Below are 21,934 nucleotides of genomic sequence, written 5' to 3'. Positions count from 1 at the left end.
GAGGAGGAGGAGGGAAGGCTACTGTCGCCTAAACTGGGCTGGGCTGGTCTCTGCCCGGGACGTGCCTGGCCGTGTGTCCGTGACACCAGCACACGGACAGACAGACGCACGCTCCGGCCTGGACCGGCCAAATCCACACCGCTGGTCCCCAGACGCACACGGAGGCACACGCACAGTGCAGGGGGCACGGTGTGGGGGCTAGTTCTGATTCTGCTACTGACGTCTGGGACCTGAGCGAGCCTGAGGGGCCTGGCTGACGGCTCGTAGAGAGCTGGGAGCCGGCGGTGGGTCTGCGGGGCCAGCCCGCTCCCTTCCCGGGGCTCCGCCAGCGGCCTGCAGGTGGAGCATGCGCACCGCGAACGGAGCAGCGCGGCCCGGGCGCAACAGCGGGGCGGGGCGTGCGCGCGCGGAGGGCGTGCGCGCGCGAGCGGGGGGCGCACCGATGCCACGGGCAGGGGAGACGGGCCAGGACGGGCCCAAGTGGGCCCTCTCGTGAGCTGCAGGAGTCGGGGGGCCGGGCGGGTCCTCAGAGACGGCTCCCCTTTGGGTCTGAGCCCAGGGACGCCCCCCAGCCCCCAGGAAAGCCTCAGAAGCTGCTGGGAAGAGCCCGTGGGTGATGCAGGGGGAGAGGCCCACTCTTCGCCTCGGGGGCAGCTGCCTTTCCCCCCAGGTGCCTGCGCGAGTCAGGCGGCCCTCACCGCATGGCTCCTCCGGCCCCGCGCCCTGCGTGGCGACCCGCACGGCCATGGCCCAAGCTCGCCCGTGGAGCGTCCGCTCCGTAAACACGCGTCCCTCCAGGCGCAGGCTCCCAGGGCCCCCGCCCCACTGCGTCTCCCACGCCGACCGTGCCTTCACCCCTTCTCTTCTGACGGGCCTTCTGGATGTCCCCCGAGCCAAGGAGAAGGCCGAGCCGCGGGGCTCAGGCTCCAGGCAGACCGCCCAGGGCATCCGGCCTGAGGGAAAGCGGCGGAGGCGCCAGGCCCTGAGAACGGGCCCGCGGGGAGGACGCCCCTCGGCCGCTGCCGGGGATCAGGCCTGGGTGCCGCAAACGCGGCCCCCGCTGAGCCCTACTTAGGGACGCACGGACGAGCCCTGCATTTCCCCAGACACGTGGGGCCCTGAAGGCGGCTTCAGCTCCCTGAGACCATTCTGTAATTAGGGGGAGCCCCAGCTTGGGTCCTTGGGAACCTATCCCGGGCTCCAGTCCCACATCTGCCCCTCCTTTCTGGGGCAAGTGACTGCCCTATACCCAGTGGATCCATCTGTATCACGTGGGTAGCAATGCCCGGCTGCAGGCTGATGGGACGTGTACATTAATACATTCAACAGCATCTGTCCTAGGAAAACCTCAGCAAACGCGGACCCACGTTTTGCTGGCTTAATGCTGGTTCCCACCGAGGAGGCCAGCCCACCCAGAGAAAGCCTGAGGCTGCAGTAATGAAAAGCCCGGGTTCAGAGTAAGGGGGGGTTAGCACTGCCCTCACGGGGGTTGACCCTGGCCTACCCACATGAACGGCCTTGGACATCACACCCCAACCTCCCCACTCTCCCCTCCACATCCCAGGGCTTCGAAACATGTTCCTACTTCAGGAGTTGTTCCTATCGCTGTATTTCCTCCAGGCCGGGGGGCGGGGGGGGGACACTGAGCTGGGGTGTCAGAACTGGAACGGTCCATGGAGACATCGTGCTGGGGCAGGGGTGCTCAGTCCACAGGAGGAATGGAGAGCTGAGCCACAGCCTTTGAGCTGCCCCTGGGGCACACTGGGATCCTGTGTTTTCTGGGCAGGACCACACGGGTCCTGGGCAGAGTCACAGGAAATGCAGACCAGATCAGGGCCACTTTCTAGAAGGCCTACTTTAGACACATACATTATTAGGTCTGCAGTCTAGAGTCTGAGGGATACATAAGAAACTCCTAAGGAACTTGAACCAACTTGAGGTGCCCATACAGGATGGCAGAGGGTCTGGGCTCCCCAGGGCAAAGAGAAGGCAGGATGAGACCCTCATAGGAGAATGGGGACGCAGGGAAAAAGGGGCAGGCCCAGGCCTGTAGTGCAAATTACCAGGGAGGGACAGGAGACCTTACAATCTGCTCCAGAAGAGCCTGCTCCAAGATAGAGGATTCTTACTGGGAAGGTAGCTGGGACCAGTTTTGAGTTCAATTGTGGGTTCTTTCCTCCTTGGATGAGCTGAGCTTTCCTGGCATATGGATACCATCTTTAGGGCTACTTCCCCTCACTCTCAGGTAGCAGTGGACTCCCTAGAGAATGGCCACACTGACTTCTGTGAGCTCCTGCTGGCGCAGGGTCGAGGACCCCCAGACCCACATCTTCCACATTTAGGCAGAAGCACTTGTGATAGTTTCTTGGTTTTTTTTTTTTTTTTTTTAAGGGTTTTTTTTTTGGGGGGGGAAGGGGGGCAAAGGGGGGGGGGGTGGCAGCACAAGGCGGGGGGGGTGGCAGGGGAAGGAAAGATAAACTTAAGCAGACTTGGTGCTGAGCGCGGAGCCGGATGCGGGCTCGATCTCACAACCCTGAGATCACAACCTGAGCCGGGAAACCAAGATTCAGACGCTTAACCAACTGTGCCACCCAGGTGCCCCTGATAGTTTTATGTACCATTTTGACTGGGTCATGGGGGCCCAGATACCTGGTTAAACATTATTCTGGGTGTGTCTATGTGGGTATTTCTGGATGAAATTAACATTTCAGTTAGTCAACTGGATAAAGCAGATAGATGGCCCTTCCCAATGTGGGTTGGCCTCAGCCAATTCGTTGAAGGGCTGAATAGAGCAAGACTCAGTTAAGGGAAATTTTGCTCTGTCTGAGGGTCTTGAACTGGAATGTCGATCTCTTGCCTTCAGACCCTTTCTTGAATTATGCCATCGGCTCTCCTGGGCGGAGCTCCAGCTTACAGATCTTGGGACTGTTCAGTCTCCAGAATCATGTGAGCCAATTCCTTATCATCAGTGTGTGTGTGTGTGTGTGTGTGTGTGTGTGTGTGTGTAGATCTCCTGTTGGGTCTGCTTCTCTGGAGAATCCTGTTCCAGCAGTCCTTCCCATCTATGCCCCTCCCAACCCATTCCAAGCGCTGAAGCCCGCCCCAACAAGCAGTATTGATTTAACCTTTTTTGCAAAATTCAAGTTCCTCACTGGGAGGGGAGACCCCCCTGGGCCAGGCAGAGATGTCAAGGCATGATCTTGCCATTTTTAGCAATGGAGGGTGCTGCCCACCGAGGCCCAGAGCTGTGGGTACGCAGGGAGCTGCGCCGTGAACCAGCCTCTGCTAGGACCACTGGCTCGTTAGGCACTTGCAGACGGCCCAGTGTTCCTACTCAGAGGCATGTATCTTACAAGATTACTAACAAAATAGCCACGGTCCCTGACGGCCTGTGAGGCAGGCTCTGAGCTGCATGCTCTGCCCACTTACCTCCATCACCCGCCTCTCCATTTCACCCCTTCCACCAGCGAAGACACCGAGGCTCTGAGAGGTCCCACAGCCCAAGGCAGGCAGGTGAGACTGCTGGGGCCCATCTCGGAAACAGAACTCCAGTCCCGTCCAGCCCTTCCCACTGCCGTGCCCTCTGGGGAAGGTGAGCCCTCCTCAGCCAAGGGTACATCTTGACTGGCCAGTCACGGTCACCTCACACCCCCACCAAGGTTCTGACTGACCTGGGTTCCAGCCAATGGGAAGAGAAGCTGATGAGGAAGACAGGGTTGCTTCTCTTCTTGCCTGTGGAATGCTGTGTCAGCTGAACTGTGGGGACCCCGAGAAGATAAGTGTGAGGACAAAAGCTAAATGCGAGATTGAGGGGCGGGGGTGGTGGGGAAGGTGCAGGGAACCTGGGGGGCCCCAGTGATGCTCTCTCCAGCTGCTGGATTAGCCAAGCCTACAGCACGCTGCCTTTGGACTTCTCGACATGTGGGACAAACATCCTATGGTAGAAGCAACCTCTGTTCGGTTTTCTGAGGCTGGGACCAGAGGTGTCCCTCCAGCCACAGCCGGAGAAACCAGGTCTCCTTCCCGGCCCGTGCTGATGGCCCTGGTCCCCGCTCTGTCCTTGCAGGGCATGTGCTGTCCTGCTCCCTTGCTGATCAAATGGGGGCAGGGTGGGACGGGCGGGGAGGGAGGCAGGCAGAAGCCTGAGAGTCAAACCTGCCAGGGACGGTCACCTTTTATTTCCACAAGTATTTCTTGGCACGAATGGGGCAGATATTGAAGAGCAGGCTGCACAAGATTTATGGACACAGGGACACGAGAGGGGCCGAGTTTACTGACAGCAACTGGCCCTGCTGAGTCTACCTTGACCCGAGGGTCCTGAGCAACCCGGGGGCTCTCACAGGCCAACACAAAACTCGGAGAATTCCATTTATTTGATCATTTTTAATACAGGAAATGCCAGACCAATCAACAAGGACGACAGACCTTACACAGATGCCTGCATTCACTACGTGGACGGGACGGTCTCCACGGCACTGGGCACGCATGCATTTCCTTGGAAACGGGCAGATCGAGAGCGCATAAATACCACAAAATAACCGGGCTCCGGGGCGGATCACAGGCCACGGGGGAAACCACGCTTCACAGGCAACGGAGGCATGAAACACGGGACCTACACGGCACATTTCACTTCACCAGAGGCATAATTTATACACGAAAAGGAAGGAGGCCCCGGTATCTATACGTGCAAGCAGCTTTGGTCAGAGGAAACCACGAGCGAGGTGGAGCCATGCACGGGGAGGGCTTGCCCGTCTACTCTCCCTCCGGTCTCGTCCCCACCTTGCCCATGGTCACCTGCCATCACAACATACAACAGCTGGCCTTGTCTCCATCTTAGAAGCCCCATCCATGTCCTCAGCGGTGCTCTCGGGGCTCCCTGGGGCGGGGGGACACCCCGGGAGCCAGAACTGTGAGGCCTGTGTGGAAACACCTCCCTGGGGGGTGGGGGGCGCCCTGGGGGGCCGGGTGGGGGCAGGAGGAGGCCAGGTGGAGGAGGGAGGCACAGCCACCGGGCCGGGCAGGTGCCGCGTGTCGCCTGGGCCCCGGCCGAGAGCAGGAATGGTGGAGGAGGCATCCACCTGTGCAAGCAAAGCTTAGACGGCGAGACGAGCCCGTGTTTCTCTGCCGCTGTCCGGACGCCCGGCCCCTCAGAACTGACTGGCACTGCTGGGGTCACACTGCAACAAGCGGACGATGGAGGGGTCGCTCTTGGCACCTTTAATGAATTCTTCCAGCGACAGTTTGCCTGTGGCACGGGAGAGAGGAGAGGCGGGGCTCAGCCAGTGCTCCGTGGTCTTCGCACATCCAGAGGTCCCATCCCCGTCGGGGGACGCCCCCTTTGCCCTAAGTCTCGCACCTTCCCGAAGCTGGACCAAAGTGAGTCTCCACCCGCTCTGCACACATTTCTGGAAAAATCCCTTTTCGCTTTCACGGCTCATGGCAAAGCATCGGGCAACTTAAAGGACACACCCCCAGTACGACAGGGGCTGTGGCTTGTGGGATAATGTAAATCCTTTTAGAAGCCGCCCCAGGCTTTAGGTAACAAAACTGTGACCCCATTGCTGCTAGGGCCAAGAGTAGGAAAGCGGGTTTGAAAACTGAAGTGAGTTCCGGGGGAGCTGATGTTGGGGACACCCACGGGCCCTCCTCGGCGGTCCCTCTCCCAGGACCCCCCAACCCCGACGGGGAAGGACCTAGGTTTGAGGCTGGCTCTGTTCCGGCGGGCTCATGCCTTGGGGGAGTCTGCAGCTGTGAAGCCGTGGTGACATTGACCCCGCGGGACAGCAGTAAAGGGGCTAAGGAGCTCATGGCCTGCGCCACGCCGCCACGGGCCACGCCGCCACAGGCAAGCTACCAATCTTTCACGGCTCAGGATCTTCAGCCGCAGCCTGGCCTGGAGGACGCGCCCAGCGGGCTGCTACCATGGAGCCAGGAGAAGGATCCAGAGGCCCCCAGGCAGAGACCTCCCGCCAGCCCACTGCCAGGGAGGGACACCCCTCCTCCCGGCCCCCAGCAGGGGGCAGGTGGGCTGGCCCCAGCGGAGACTAAACAACACCAGGGCTCAAGGATGGTCTGGGAAGCAACCCCTTCAAAGGAGGAGAAACTCTCCGGGACCCTCTGCTTACACAGAGGGGCTACTGGGCTTTGCTTCTCTCCTATGGTTGGTGGCAACTTTTACCCGCCACTCCCCCAACTCTGACCACTCAGATCGAGAAGCTTCTGAAAGCACAGCCCCCTCCTCCTGGCAGACAGCGGGGCAGGTGAGGGGCCGATGGGGGGCAAGAGGGGCCCTGGGGGTTCCTGAGCACGGTCTGGGTCTGTCCGGTAGCGGTTAGCGTGTTCCTGGCGATCGGCCAGTCTCCCATCACACGTACAGCCAGGAGGGGTGTGAACAGGAGAGGTTTGTGCTGGAGGAAACCCGCCAGGTACTCCTGACCCCTGGATGGAGGGGGCAGGGAAGGTGAGACAAAGTGTAGGGCCCTGCTCACTCCTGAGCAGCCCCCTCAAGAGGGGGTGCCCCTGAGCACCCCTGCCTTCACCCTCATCTCTCCAACATTGACCCTCCCTTCCCTCCCCGAGGCCCAGGGACAGATGCACACTGGGGCTCACAGAGGTGCCCTGCCCCACTGGGCACAGACTCAGGTTCCCCGACAAGCTGGGAAGACACGGCCCTGCTGGCCCTCCAAAGGGACGGGGTCGCGCAGGCTCAGGCAGGGGAGAGGGGTTGACAGCGCAGTGCCCAGGACTCTGTGCTCACAGCTTTCTGGGCATGGTCTCATTGAATCCTCACAACCACATGAGCCTGAATTTGTGAACCCCATTTCACAGAGGAGGAAACCAAGGCTGAGGAGAGCCAAGACTCGGTGCAGGTCCGTCGGAACCCGAAACTCTGCGCCCTGCTACCCTGGAGGGTGAAAGACAGGTTTTAAATCAGCCCATGGGCAATGCCAGGCACAAGGCTGTCTGATTTTACACGCGACCGTGTTTGGGAAACTGTTCCTATGCTGTCTGGTGCGTCCGATGTACCTTCAGCCGCCTGTGGTCACACAGTAAACCCCATCCCTGGGCTGGCTTGGTCCTTAAACTCATTTGCCAAAAGCACTTCAGAGTTTACAGAGCATTTCCTCCTGCATTAGCTTATTTTTCATCTCCAGCACAACCCAGGGGGTATTTCCTTTTCTATTCTAAATGTCCCATTTCTTTATTGTTCAAAAGCAAATCAGACCTGACTCTGGGACTGCACTTGACAAAGCCGGCAGGAGGCCTGGACCCACCAGGTCGTGGCTGCTTGCTCTTACGTGGATCCTGCAGAGCCTCACTGAGAAGGCACCCCAACAGAGCCCCCGGGGGCCACTGGGGAGCCTGCTGTCTCAGGATGACAGCAAGGGCCCCACCATCCAGGACCCTTGATCCTTACCTTCCCCCCAACCCAAACAGGGCCCAGGTGCCGTCAGCACCCCTGCCTCCCCCTCCCTGAGACACATCCATGAGGCTGACAGTCTCCCCTGTTTAAGAAGCAGGGACACTAGGGCTCAGGGGAGACAGTGTATGTCCTGAGGACAGAGTCAGAGTCTCCCTGACTCTGAATCCTGCCTCTTCCCTCAGGACAGCTGTCCTGGCTGCACAAATCCAGAGGGGAGCTGGGGGAGGCCTGAGGAGCTGCCGAGGGAAAGGGAAGTGTTCCAAACATACCTCTGCTCTCAGTGGCCCTGCGCGCGCGCACACACACACACACAGACACACACACACTCTCCTTACCGTCATTGTTGGTGTCCATCTGCCTGAAGATCTTGTCCGTTCGTTTCTCTGGAGTGGACTCATCCTCGGGCATTTTCATCACAGAGGACACCATTTTGTATATAGCCTGCAAAGAGACACGTAGAAGCATGTGCTCAGAGATTCTGGAATGTTCCTGAGCAGATGGGGCAGGTGTGAGCTTCCACCCAGGCCACAGCAAGGCATGAAGAGGTCGAGATGCGAGCAGCCTTCAAGACCCTTCCTCAGCTTTCTAGAGGAACATTTCTAGAATGTTCCACGGTGGCTATCACAGATGGCACGCTGGGCAAAGGCAGCCAGACCAATTTACGTGAAGCTCGAGAGCAGGCAAAACACCACCACAGTGACAGCGCTGAGACTGGGGGCTGTCTGGGGTGGCAGGCGGCATGGTGCCCGGGAAGGAACTTGCGGGAGCCTTCTGGGGGGCTGGGAATGTCTGTAACTCACCGAGGGTGGTGGTGGTCATACAGGGATATATGTACCTGATCCACCACACTGCACACAGCTGTGAGCATTTTACTCTGTGACTGTTAGACCTCCGTTTAGAACAAGAAAGATTTTGTCCCTGAAACCCATAGGGAGAACCACATCACGAGCCCCAGAAAGGACCGGCAGATAGCTCAGGTCTCTCCAGAAGGATGGAGAACCTCTTCAGAGCACCTCACAGCACAGGCAGTGTGCGTCTCCCTGGGACAGGACATCCTCTTGGGACCGGGCCACGCAGCACATCCAAGTGCAGAGCCAAAGGCAGCAGCGGCCCCTCCAGGGTCTTGACAGACTTCTGAAGTACCTAAAACACCATTCCATGCTGAGAAAGGTACAGGAGGTGAGAATCCCACCCGGCAGGCTGAGAGGCCATGGGGAAGGGTCTCAGGGTCTGGGGACGGGTGTGGCCGCATAGCAGCCAGATCCCATTTGGACAGGTATGGCGCCCACCCCTACCCCGTACATGCTGTTTTGAAGAATCCCACTGGCGTGTCCCAGTTTTGGCCAGGCCGGTCTTCTCAGCCAGTGATAGGCATGCCCGTTTGCGAAAGGGGCGACAGACAGGTAGGTAGGATTCCAGGGAGACAGAATTCTTATTTCTATCACCTCTTATAGCTAAGAACCAGAAGTGACAGTTGAACCACAGAGGTCCCCAAACCCGTGTTGATTTATTCCGTGTGAGAACCACCTATTAGGGAAATGGGCTGGTCACTCCTCGGGCCATTTGCAGCTGGTTTAGGAGTTCATGGGTTTGAAGCTCTTTGCTCAAGACTTAGCTCCTGAGCCGAGACGAGACTTACATGTAGACAATGCCTCTTCTGAGGAATCCTAGAACCGAATCCCCCAGGCTCCAGGAGTAGGGCACTGGGGGGCACCAGGGAGCAGGTCTGGGGTTCTTTACTCTCACAAACCCAGGCACCCAGTGAAGTGAAGAAAACTTGGTTTCTTTCTGGAAAACAGCCTCACCTGCCAGAGCTGTTGATAGGCATGAAGGTGAGGAAAAAAGGTCTCACGAAGAGGTGTTCCTACTGTGTCAGACCTTATTATTCCACGACCACTAATATTTCAGTTTTCCTTTACCACGGCATGCTCCTGGGGACGTGACATGCCGTGTGTCGCATTCTCAAATACGGGGACTCGAGAAGGTCTCAGTAGGTGCCTTCTGCAAGAATCCAGGGACCTCTCCATTATAATTTTCAGCTCTGTAAATTCTTAGGACATCACCTCTCTGAGCCTCGGACTTTGTGAAATGCAGAGAAGGAACCGCCCCCCGCCCCCCCACAGGGTTGTGAGGAACAAAACAGATCAAAGCCCTTAGCCCAGGCCTGATCCAGAAACACTGGGTCTTCGCATTCCTACGGCAAGGACCCTCCCGGGCAGGTGACAGGCAGTCACTTTCACAAGCGGTGGCCGGGGAGTGGCTGGCGTCAGCGGGGACCGGGGGCGGGGGGGCCCCTACCTGCACGATCTCCAGCATCTCGCTGCGGCTGATGTAGCCGTTGCCGTCCAGGTCGTACATGCTGAAGGCCCACTTGAGCTTCTGCTCCAGCTTGCCCCGGGACGTGACACTGAGCGCGATGATGAACTCCCGGAAGTCGATGGTGCCGTCCCCGTTGGTGTCGAAGGTGCGGAAGACGTGCTCGGCGAACTTGGACGCGTCGCCGTAGGGGAAGAAGTTGGCGTAGATCTTCTTGAACTCGTCCACGGTCAGGTGGCCGGTGGGGCAGTCCTTGAGGAAGCCCTTGTACCACTCCTGCAGCTCGTGGTCCGTGAACTCCGTGTTCTCACGCAGGTCCTGCAGCACCTCGGGCCGCAGCTTGCTGTTCTGCTTGCCCATGGTGGCGGCTGGTCACACCTGCAAGGCGGGGGCGTCAGCGGGGGGCGCCCGGGGGGTGCGTGGCCGGAGAGACCACCACCGGGCCCGGGACGGCTCAGCCCGCCTAGGACGCCCCGCGGGAAGGGGGACCGCTCGTGGGCACACTCTGACTTTGAGAATGTGGAAATGGGGGGGATGCAACTGAAATCAGTGGAATGAGGTGTTCACCAGGGCTGTACAAGACTTGAGGATTCATCCTCACGCTCCTGAGCCTCACCCGCTCCAGGCAGAGTCCCTGCTGTGCTGAGTGCACCCCTGACCCTGTGGTTCGTGGGCACCTCATTCTGTTTTCAGAACAGGTGTCCAGAAACTTTGAAGGAGTCCCCTCTCTACAGGGCCCCTGAGAAACTCCCCGGGGCCAGGGCGTAGGGGTGGGGTGGCTCTAGAATTAGCACCAGGCGGTCCACGATGTCTCGAACGTGACCAGTAAAATACCGCAGAACCTGCTCCCCACAGCAGGTCCCCGCACGGCCCGGACAGAGGAGCGACCCACAGTGACGTCACTGCTAGACAGTAACCCAGCTGTCACCTCCCCTCCTCATCTCATGGCCCGGCTCTGACAGTAACACGATAGTCGTCGTCTTTTAAGCATACAGAAGACGAGACAACCAAAGTGAAATGTCCCCCGCCCCAGTCCCCAGGTGCCCACTTTGAACTGCTTCTGTATTTATAAACTCTGAACAGTACGCACTGCATCCTCATTAGGAAAGATAACAGATACAGCTCATCTCTTCTCCCTGGCACGTCCTCCTTTGCCCCCTCCTGGGTTTTATTAGCTTTATAATACATATCCCTGTTTTTACTTGTTATCCTTACAGCTTTTTTTTTTTTTAAGATTTTATTTATTTATTTGAGAGAGAGAGAGAGTGAGCATGCGTGAGCGGGGAGGAAGGGACGGAGGGAGTGAATCTCAAGCCAACTCCCTGCTGAGTGCAGAGCCTGAACGTGGGGCTCGATCTCACGACCCTGAGATCATGACCTGAGCTGAAATCAAGAGTCAGACGCTTAGCCGACTGAGCCACACAGGCGCCCTTTTATGACTTTAAATTATATAAAGTTCCTTTCCTGACTTCTACAGAGGGCAGCCTGGCCATGTCTTTCAAAATTGCAAACGCCCAGTTCTCCCATTTGGAGGAGTAGCTAAAGATACTCCAGCTGTGCAAACCGAGAAGCAGTAACCAGGATGTATTTTCAAGTGAAAAGGGAAAGTGTAGAGCCCACAAAGAGTTTGCTACCATTTGTGAAAAAGAGAGAAAACAATGTATATGTGCGTGTCTCTGTGTCTGGAAGGTCCTATTTGGACATGGCGTTGCCCAGAGAGAGGTGGCTGATGGACAAGGTTCGAACGGGGAGTTTTTACTGCAAATCCTTTGGCAACTTTAAAATGTTGAACTCTGTGCATGTATTTTCATAGAGGGAGCATCTGGGAGGCTCAGTCGTTAAGCATCTGCCTTCAGCTCAGGTCGTGTTCCCAGGGTCCCTGCTCAGGGGGCAGTCTGCTTCTCCCTCTCTGTCTGCCCCTCCCCCTGCTCATGCACTCACACTCTCTCTCAAATAAATAAAATCTTTAAAGATAAATGAATAATTAATAAACAAAAATAAAAATAGCCCAACCTCTATTTCTTGATCAAGCAACTTTATTCTTGGTTCTCTCTCCATAAGATCAAGCTATGGATCCCCCCGCCTTCCTTCCTTATCAGCTTCTGTTGCAAGAACCACTCTTTTCACAGTGTCAGGGTTTACAATTTCTACTTTCTGCCCTTACCTATAGGCTGATCTTAAAATGTGGAAGCCAGCAAATGTCTAAGGACTGGGGCAGCTGTCCTTGCCGCACCTGAGGTCACCAGGAACCTGCGAGGACACACATGATCTCCATTCCACAGGAGCTGAGAGGTCACAGGAGGTCCAGGCCACCATGTACAGATCGGGGAACCCCACACCTCCACCAGCCAGCTCTCTGACCCACCCTGGGACTTGGGGTGGCACGCTCTGGGAGGCCAAGAAAGTCCTGGCGTTCACACGTCGCTGATTCAACTTCTGGTCCCTTCGGAAACTCAGTTCATTAATAAGAGTTTTCTTTTTTTAATGACCATTTTGATTTCTACGTGAAAAATAAAGGTGAATGTGAAAATCGGTGTCTTGACGGAAGAGGAAAAACAACCAAGGTGCAGATCAGATCTCTGTCCTGTGGGAAAAAGCTCCAGGCCAGATTTGGAGGTGTGGCTGCCTCTTGATTCTGCATTTTCTGCCATGCTCTTGGGGCCCCACCCAGACCAGCTCCCGGGTCCTTCTAGGTGTCCCCTTGGCGGACCTGATGGTGGGTCACTGGGATGGCTCCGTGCCCAGACAGCCCCGCTGAGCGGGCAGGGCCATGTGCCCCAGCACTAGGGTGGTGCTGGGCGCCCAGGACAGCCCAGCATGGCAGGTCTGTCTCCTCAGGCACACTCAGGTTATGATTGAACTGTGACCTCCCAACAAAAAAAAGATGCTGAGGTTTTAACCCCTAATGCCTGTGAACAGGACATTATTTGGAACTGGGGACTCCGAAAATGATCAAGTTAGGATGAGGTTACTGGGGTGTCCTTACAAAAAGAGGACATTTGGAAATAGTACAGAAGGAAGACATGTGAAGAGGTGGGGAGAAGACAGAGCCATCTACCAGCCAAGGAACACGGGAGGCCTTCAGAAGCTAGAATAGATGCTTCCCTACATCCCTCAGATGACCCTGCCCACATCCCCAGGACTGCGAGGGGAAACATTCCTGCTGTTTAAGCAGCCCGGTCTGTGGTACCTTGTTAGGGCAGCCGAATACGACAGACCCCAGGGCTCAGCACCATAGCCAGGGCACCTTGCCCACCAAACCCAAGGACAGGAGCTGAGGGCACAGGGAGAAGCCACGTGGGTGTTGCCAGGGCCTTAGGCCAGGTGCCCATCCTTCTCTGCCCGTCCATCTGTCCATCCACAGGCTCTCCCACCCGAACTCCAAGGTGGGGACCAGATCCAGGCAGCCTCGGGCATGACCCTGAGACCCGCCCCCTGAGGCTGATCCCCTCATTGAGGCACCTCCTGCCCATGCTAGCCTCCTGGGGGCATGTTCTTGCGCACACACATCTACACCCACAGGGGGAGCAAGGAGTCCAGGAGGCCCCTGGTGCTGGGTGGGCCCCCCAAAGGTGACTCTGCAGAAGCCACTGATCGGGCAAGCCAGGTGGCAGAAAGAGCCCTCGGAGCTCAGGGCTACGGATGCCCTCCGCTCTCTCTGTCCCCAGGGACCTCTCCTCTGCCCCAACTCCCATGTGCTTTCTCTGCTCCTGTGAGGATCCCTCTATTAACCTGCTAGTCGCACCCCTGCTTCTGTCTGCTCTCTTTAAACAGCCTCCCGGCCTCCTCCAGATCCTATCACGTAGGACTTTTGAACTGCAAATTTTGGACTGCAAAAGGTCAGCTGACCCGGCAGGTGGCCCGAGACCGCCCCCATGCGGGGTGACTCGCTGTGTGGCTTCTTGCCGGCAGACCCACCTCTTTGTGTCTGCAGAGCACTGGGCAGCACCCGCCCGGGGCTCCCGGATGGGACCTAGGACAGCCTGAAGACTGAGCACTTCCAGGTCCGAGGTGCCTGGGCTTGAAACAGACTCATTGTCCAACCCTTTAATCAGTTTAGGTGCTCTCAAAGCCTTGGTATTTGCCATGCTCCTCTCGAATTGTGCGCGTGTCCTAGCCGGCGCCCGGAGGGGGCAGAACACCCACAGTTAGTCCGAGGCCTCTCCCGCGGGACCTCCCCGCCGAGACTTCAAGGGCGGGAGAGCCACGCACGCAGTGGGCCCGAGCCTCGGATGCTACTTTCTGCACCGGCCCCTCCTCGTTCTTCACTCCGTCCGTCCGGACCTGGTGCTGTTCCCACCAGCAGCGGGTGTCCCCGTGTCCTCAAAGGGGGCGCGTCATACTGCACGGGGCCCAGTGGGAGGGGACCAGAGTGAGCAGGGCGGGCCAGCTGCCATTCTGGACTGAACCAGGGCCCCCAAATTCACCTCGGAATGTGACTCGATTTGGAGACGGGGCCTCTAAGAGGTAATTAAGGCAAAATGAGGTCACTGGAGTGGGTCCTAATTCAACGTGGCAGGTGCCTTACAGGACACAGAGGGCTGGGACGCCTGGGTGGCTCGGTCGGTTAAGCGGCTGCCTTCGGCTCAGGTCATGATCCCGGGGTCCTGGGATCGAGCCCCGCGTCGGGCTCCCTGCTTGGTGGAGAGTCTGCTTCTCCCTCTCCCACTGCCCCTGCTTGTTTTCCCTCTCTTGGGGCGCCTGGGTGGCTCAGTTGGTTAAGCGTCTGCCTTCGGCTCAGGTCATGATCCCAGGGTCCTGGGATCGAGCCCCGCGTCGGGCTCCCTGCTCAGCGGGGAGTCTGCCTCTCCCTCTGCTCATTCTCTCTCACTCTCTATCTCAAATAAATTAAAAAAAAAATCTTAAAAAAGAAAAAAAGACACAGACGGAAGGCCACATGAGGTCACAGCAAGAAGACAGCCGTCTGCGAGCCAAGGAGAGGCCTCAGAAGGGACCAAACCTGCGACACCTTGGTCGTAGACTTCTGGCCCCCGGAATTGGGAGAAAGCAAATTCCTGTTTTTGAAGCTGCCTGGTCTGTGTCCCTTGGTTACGACAGCCCTGGGACGCTGACTCGGCTGCCCCTGGACAGTGACCCGATCAGCAAGTGCCCTTAGTGTCTGTGGGGGCCAGGCACCCGGAGGTCCCCACAGCCTCCCTCCCGACCCGCCAGCAAGCTCTGCAGGCAAAGCCAGCACTTGGCCCGGGCTGTCTGGCCCACACCCCACATCCTGCTGCAGGCAGCCACGGGGAGGCTGGTCCATGGGAGGGCCACGTGGCCACGAACAACACCTTCCCCAGGCCACCTTGGATCGTTAATGGCACATCCTTTACCCTGACTGGCATCCTATCTTCTTCACCATGGAAACAAGCGGCTTTCTGTCAAGTTCTAGGCTCTGAGGGCTCAGGATTTAGAATCCACTCCCCTCACTGAAGACCAAATCACCGCTCAGAACGCTGCTATCGGTTTGCCTCAGAATGTATCTGTGATTTATCACAGGTCCCACAGAAATTCCAAACCCCCAACACCTCCTCTGCCTGAGAGAACACATGTTTATGGAAAGGACAGTACCAGATTAGGGAGAGGGACCAGTACGGTCAACCCAAAGCTGGAAGGTCACAGGCAGAGGGCTCGGCGGTGTGCCCGGGTTTGCCAGCTCCTTTCCACGTGTGTCCCTGAAGCTGACCCACAAGACTGAGATTCCCCCCTCCCAGCCCCTCCTTCTCAAAGTGCTTCCAAGTCGGGGGTGGAGGGCATTCCTGGGAGGGCTGTGTGCGGTGAGAGGGCCTCCTTCCCGGACTAGGGTCCCTTCCTGGTCTGACAGTCTAAGATCCCTGGGTCTGGAGGTCCCAGGCTGAAGATTCCTGTGTCTATATTCGAGGTGGGGGAGTCTCTCATCACAAGCAGCAACCCCTCCCAAGAAAGGCAAAAGGGTCCGGGAAGGGGGTACAGCATTCCCTGGAATATTCCGGAAATGTGTGGTCTACAAATCTGTGTGCCTCACCAGACCCGCACTGTGTCCTGAGTCCTGATGCTTGCCCGCACGTGTCCCCAAGCCGGTGCTCTGCTCCCCAAAAGCCCAAACCCAGAAGTGCAGGCACCCTTGCCCTCAGCACGTTCCCAGGGCCTGGCGCCAGGCTGGGCTCACAGTGGTTATGCATCTACTGGAGTCCCTCGGGCCCTCTGAATGCCTAGGGATGCACCTCCTGGTTCTCAGTGCTCTGGGCTGCTTACGACACAGGTGCCTACGGATGGGGGTGGTGCTCCAGGGAGGAATCATTCATTCCCACAGGGGCGGGGGGACTAGGCAGTCTGCCTAGGAAGACAGCATGTGGAATCAAAACTGAACGATAAGGAGGACTTTAAAAGCCACTGGAGATCGGGGCGCCTGGGCGGCTCCATCGGTTAAGCGTCCAACTCGATTTCAGCTCAGGTCTTGATCTCAGGGTTGTGAGTTCAAGCCCCACACTGGACTCCACCCTGGGCATGGAGCCTACTAAAACAAACAAAACAAAAACAAAAACCAAAAAGCCACTGGAGGTCGACCCCCCACACGCCACTTCTAGGCAGATTCCAGGTGCTGGGAAGATGGGGGTCACACTTGGCCAGGTTGGGAGGGTGCAATGTTATCTCCATCTTAGAGACAAATGAGGTTTCCGTGGGGCACGTGCTTGTCTGCGACCTTCCCCAGGGCCCCTTCATTGACCAGGTCCATGGGCAGTGATGGAGGCCACCACGGTGCTCCCAGCTGGTATCCCCCGCCACCATGAAGTGGGGCCCGTGAAGACGAAATATAGCTCCTCATGCACTGCCAGTCCCTTCCTGGGCCAGCTCACATGTGCTTACCAAAGACACAGACGAAACAGTTAATACAGAGAGCCTCATTTTAGCTCTCTCCTGGAGGCTCTCAGCCCAAAGCACGCGGCCTCTCAGGGACCTGGGACGGTGGAATGCTGCATGCACAGTGACCCCTCTGTTACTAATTAAGCCAAGGAACCATGATTGACGACTGGCTGGCTGGGAAGATGGATGAGAACAAGCCAGCCTTTCTGCAAAGACAAAGCAACCACCCCCGTTTCTCAGCAGAAATGGCCCCCCAGCCCCGGTGCCCAGGCACACACCCATCCTTCATCTGAGGACCCGAAAATCTTACTCTCCTCTCCGTTGACAGATGGGGTGAAGAATGGGCGTGCCAGGAAGGGTCATCAATTCGAGATCAGAGCCACCTCTCACTTGGCTTGAAAAGCTTCATGACCAAGCAGGGCTCGGATCAGACAGGCAACAGCCTTCTGAATGCGTCAAAGATCACATTTTAATTCCCAGTAATGGCAGAATGGGGAGACAGTTAATGTAGCATTTACATCCATCCATCTCTCTGGCTCTCGGTTACTCCATTGTTCTTAATGTGCTAAATTGTTCAAAAAAAAGGGGGGGGCAAACATGTAGCTGGGGAGCCCTATGAAAATATTTAACCCAAAGTAGGCATCGCCTGCAAATTAAAGCCTTTTTAATGGCACAGTTCTACCAACTGCTCGGTGAGGCTCCAGGGAACCAAGTACCGAATGTGTCATTAATCACAGCTCCACACCGGCTGATGGCATGGGTTGACATTTCAGTCATTGCTTTAAAATGCTTTCATCAGTTTGGATCTCCACAGCTCGCTGGGCCAAGCCGACTTACAAACACTCGGAGGGAAAACGATGGGAAAGACGGGAGGAAGCAAGTCCTTATGAAAGGCCCCAGCTCAGGATGAGGCTGAAGGGGCATCCGCAGTGAATCTGAACTTCAAGGGACCAGACGGCTCTTTTGGCGACGCGCACTTATTCTGTCTGGGCTCGAACAGGAAAGTCGGGGCTGAAGGGACCAGCAGAGAACAGGCAGTTTGTGCTGTTCCTCGTGCAGCACAAGACCCGAGTCGTTCTTTCCCCTGGTGACCCATTAACAAATGGACAGATGCTGAGAATTTGTCCTTCTTTTCTCCAAGGCAGTGGGTGAGAGGCAAGCTGCAGGCAGCCTGGGCTTCTAGTGCAGCTGCTCTGAGGAGGGGTCGGTCCTGTCCCAGGGGGTCTGTGACACCTTCCAGAACCCCAGCAGGAACAGCACGCTTGGGGCGGCTCAGGCTGCAACACGGCTGGGCGGACGCTAGAGGGCGCAGGCAGGCTGACTCCTGGGGACCCGGCTGGAGACCCCGCCTTCCCGGCCCCGCCCCCTGCCACGCCTCCTCCACGTCGCGGGTGCCTCCGTTTCTGTCTATAAACTAGATTTGTCCAAGTCAGTAATCACCAGCCACATGTGGCGATTGAGCACATAAAATGTGGCCCGTCTGAATTCATATATGTGCCCCAAGAGTAAAATACACACTGGCTTTTGAGGACTTACCACATAAAAATAATGTAAAGTATCTCATGGTGATTTTGCTATCCTGATTACATGTGGAATGACTAGTGACACCGTTTGCGATATCGTGGGTTAAATGAATCACGTTGGTGACACTAATCTCATCTGTTTCATTTTACCTTCTTAATGTGGCTACTAGAAAAGCTAAAATGACATATGAACGCGGTCGATACTCTATTTCTACTGGCTGCTCAGCCCCCGGTAGATCCTTGGGACACTGCAGATCTGGGGCTACCAAAAAGGGACTCTTGGAGCTCATCAGCACCCTATTTACAGGCCCATTGCTACTGCGACCCAGCTGGGGGAGGCACTCTTTATCTCCCTCCTCGGGCCCAGGAATGAAAGATCATGGCATTTACATGAGTCCACAAGTTTCTATTTCCAGCAGCTTCAAGAACTTTCCTAGAGGCCAGCAGCAATGATGGCCCAGGTCAGGAGGGTAGAAAGTGTTCTCGAGGGAGAACAGCCGAAGCCCGAGCGAGATCTGGGGACAGAGGCGGTCCACGGCAGGCCCCTCCGGAGCCGATAGTTACAGGGTGTGCCCAGATCCAGACTCAGCCTGCTGACTTCCAGGAACCTGTTTTCAGAGGGCTTCCTGAAAACCTGCTGCATCCAGTTTTACCAGCTGGATGGGCTCCAGGCCAGCGACCTTTGGTTGAGAAATCCCACTGAAAACCCTCTCGACTTCTGCACCCATCCCCAGCAGCTTAAATCCTCATGACTCCCCAAAAGCTTAAAAAAAAAAACGGAGGAAGGGAGGGAGCAAGGGAGGGAGTTGGCTGAGACATAGAACTCCCCTCCCTGTCTTGAGCTTTCCTCCACTCAGCACAGGTTGAAATGCCCTCAGTGAGGCTGAGAGAAAGGAAAAGGTGGAGAAAAGGAGAGAGAAACCCTGAAGAGACCACTCTTTCTCCCTCGAAGAAGCTGCTAATGCAATAGGAGGGGGAGAGCCATGCTCTCCCCACACACCTCATGCCTCTGAAAACACTGGTTCATCCATGTGGCTGCTCGCCTCGGCTGCCCAGCAAACTCCTACTCAACCTCCAAAGCCCAACTCACAAGTTACCTCTTCAGAGATGCACGTCGCAGCCCCCAACAATTACTCTTCCTTTTGCATCCCGATACCAATTTTTAACCTATTTCTATTATGACCTCAGCTTTTATAACATCACTTACTTGTATTTTTCCCTCAGATTGTGAGCTTATTGAGGAAAGAGAATACCTCATTCATGCCAAAGCATGTTCTAGCCTCAAGGCCTTTGCATTTGCTGTTCCCTCCACCTGATCTCAAGGTGCATTCCCTCAACGTTCATGTCTTTGCTTAAGGGGGTGCCTCCTCCACGGAACCCATCTCAAATAGCATCAGCCCTCACGCCCTAGTCCCTCATCCTGCCCCCTTGTCATAGGGTTCCCTACTACTTGGCGCCATATTGATACATTTATTGTCTCTGTCTCCTTTTGTTCACACTGTACCCCCACACTGCCCAGAACAGGGCTTGGCACACAATGGGTGCTCAGTAAATCTCTCTGAAGTAATGGCTGTGTGTTCCGAGGGCCTAGCACAACGCCTGAATGGATGAGTAGATGGAGGAGTGAATGGGTTTCTTCTAGGACCCCCTTGCTTCAACATTCTGTGACTTCTCAGGAAGGAACATCATGGATCAGGATGGTAAAGTGCTCTCTTGCCCAGATTTGAAGCTCTAAGAAGGGACATTCTGTAATCCAGACTTGGTATTTTGGGAAAAGCTCCATTTGCTGGCCCAGAAACAGCCATAGCAGAGCAGGGGGCCTGCCTGGGGCATGTCAGACCCCGGGGTCCAATCACCAAACCCATGCCATCTCCTTCCTCCCTCCATGAACCCGCCCCCAGCTATGTGGTCCTCGGCCAGGGTCCTCACTGCCCCCTCCAGCTGGGATCTTTCACCCAGAGCAACTTCGTGGCTCTTGGAGTCTCCTAGGGAGGAGCACCCGGAGCTGCTTGCCCAGTGGAGGAAGGTAGCTTACTGGAATGGACATAAATGAGCCTCTGGGGAGAAAAGCCAGAGAGGAGAGGAAGAGAAAATGCCCAGTAGAACGATCCTCCCCCTTGTAGAATCTGCTAACCCAACAGGAAGAGAACTCTAGGCAGGATTCAAAACAAGACCACAGGATTTTTTCTTAACACCAAAACCGCTGCATAGGACCACCCATATGTGAGTTCCAGATTCTGGGGCTTCCGGTGGGAGTTCATCCCTGTCAGGCTGGAGTGGGCAATTGGAAGTTTCTGAATGTGCGCCCTTGTGCCAGCAAACGTTTCCAACAGTTCCATTTCCCTCTGTGCCAGTGTGGGAACAGCTGGATGAACAACAAAGACCCTCCGCAGGTGCCTGGAGTCCCCTTCCCCCAAGCACGCCCCTGAGCCACGGGGTACTGTGCACCGTGAGGCTTACTTAAGAGGGACCGGGAGAGCGGGAGCAGAGCTAGCCTGTCCCCGAACAATGGTCACGAGGTCTGACCGGTGAGGTCTGAGCCAGGCTTAAAGGCTCCCGGGAGTCCTCCAGGTGGGCGGATGAAGGAAAGAGCGTGTGCTGCGGAGAGGGGCAGGGAGAGTCCACCCTAGGCCACAGAGGCTGCGACATTCCCGGTGAGCATGACTGTGGAACAATGCAACATTGAGGAGAGGGTCCAGGACAGAAACAAGAGGGAACTGGAGAAGGCGAGGCTGGCCATGTCCCCTCACCATCCCCGGCAAAGGCCCAAGCCCTGTGAAGCACTCGGAACGAGACAACCAGCTGAGGACTCAGACTTTATCATTGTTCGATCATCCACACCCGGGAATCGCCCTACATCGCCCTTGCAGGGATCTGGAGCCCACCAGGGCTAACTGCTCTTTCAACGGAAATCTAAGACGCCCCAGTAGACCGGTCCGTGGGGCCTGAAGGCAGGAGCCAGTCTGAGATTTCAGAAGCCCCCTCCCCCATAGATCTGACCCGGCTTCAGTCCGCCCTGGGGTCACAGAGCTGGTGGAGGGCCCCCACCCGGCTCAGCTGCGCGTATATGTGTGGAGACGGGGAGAGCAGCCCCCACATAGCTGCGTAAATGCCTCCGGGCTACGCGTGTCTGGTCGCAGAATGACTCCAGCACCAGCCAGCCTGCGTGGGACAGATCCGCACGGCACGTGACAGAGCGAGTCCCCGATCTCGCGCCGATGCTCCTGGCCAGGATGTGAACCCCAGTCCTTCCACCCCCCGCAGGAGGGAAGCCCATCCTCGCCGGCAGTGCCTACACACCCTGGCCAGTGGGGTGCCTCTTGGGAGGCGGAGGGCGCACCGAGCCAGGCCCTGGGGTGCGGGGGTTCCCAGGCTCGGAGCCTCAGATCAGCGTCTGCTCGCTCCTCCGTCGTGGGACCAGAACGGCCACTCGGTGGCAGCTGTGCACGGAAGGGGCCACACGGGGTAGCAGGTGCGCGGAAAATGGCCGGCCCGGCTCTTCCCAGGCTCCCCCGCCTCGCCCTACGGTCTTGGCTGTCTCATAACTTCTCTGGGCCTCGGCTTCCGAAACTAAATGGGAATAACAGTCCACGCCTGCTGATGTGACCATGGAGCCGTGCGGATAAAGGGAAATGAAGGACGTAAAAGGACCGACAAATTTGAAACATCAGACTAATACCTGGAGGTAACATCACAGCTTTTAGGATAAAAGAAATGTGTGATGAACTTAATGAGCTTAATTGCAGTATCAAGCAGAGCCAGGCTGGAGGCTGAGGCTGGAGGCTGAGGCTGAGGCTGAGACTGGAGGCTGAGGCTGGAAGCTGAGGCT

At 56.9% G+C, this 21,934-nt stretch overlaps 1 protein-coding gene across 1 annotated transcript in view; it reads right to left on the bottom strand.

The window, feature by feature from the left end:
- Positions 1–4,355: 4,355 nt before the first annotated feature.
- The window catches only part of HPCAL1 (hippocalcin like 1), a 109,342-nt gene continuing 91,763 nt past the window's right edge, over positions 4,356–21,934 (bottom strand). The window contains exons 3-5 of the mRNA XM_035000573.1: positions 9,722–10,117; positions 7,759–7,864; positions 4,356–5,245 (exon numbers count right to left, since the gene is read on the bottom strand). Of these exons, the coding sequence (XP_034856464.1) occupies positions 5,148–5,245; positions 7,759–7,864; positions 9,722–10,099 (582 nt within the window). The 5' untranslated portion in view covers positions 10,100–10,117 and the 3' untranslated portion in view covers positions 4,356–5,147. The remainder of the gene's footprint in view (positions 5,246–7,758; positions 7,865–9,721; positions 10,118–21,934) is intronic.

Source organism: Mirounga leonina, unplaced genomic scaffold, assembly GCF_011800145.1.
Source record: "Mirounga leonina isolate KUSES-001 unplaced genomic scaffold, KU_Mleo_1.0 Mir_125, whole genome shotgun sequence".
Classification (NCBI taxonomy): domain Eukaryota; kingdom Metazoa; phylum Chordata; class Mammalia; order Carnivora; family Phocidae; genus Mirounga; species Mirounga leonina.
This window is presented reverse-complemented; position numbering and strand designations above follow the sequence as displayed.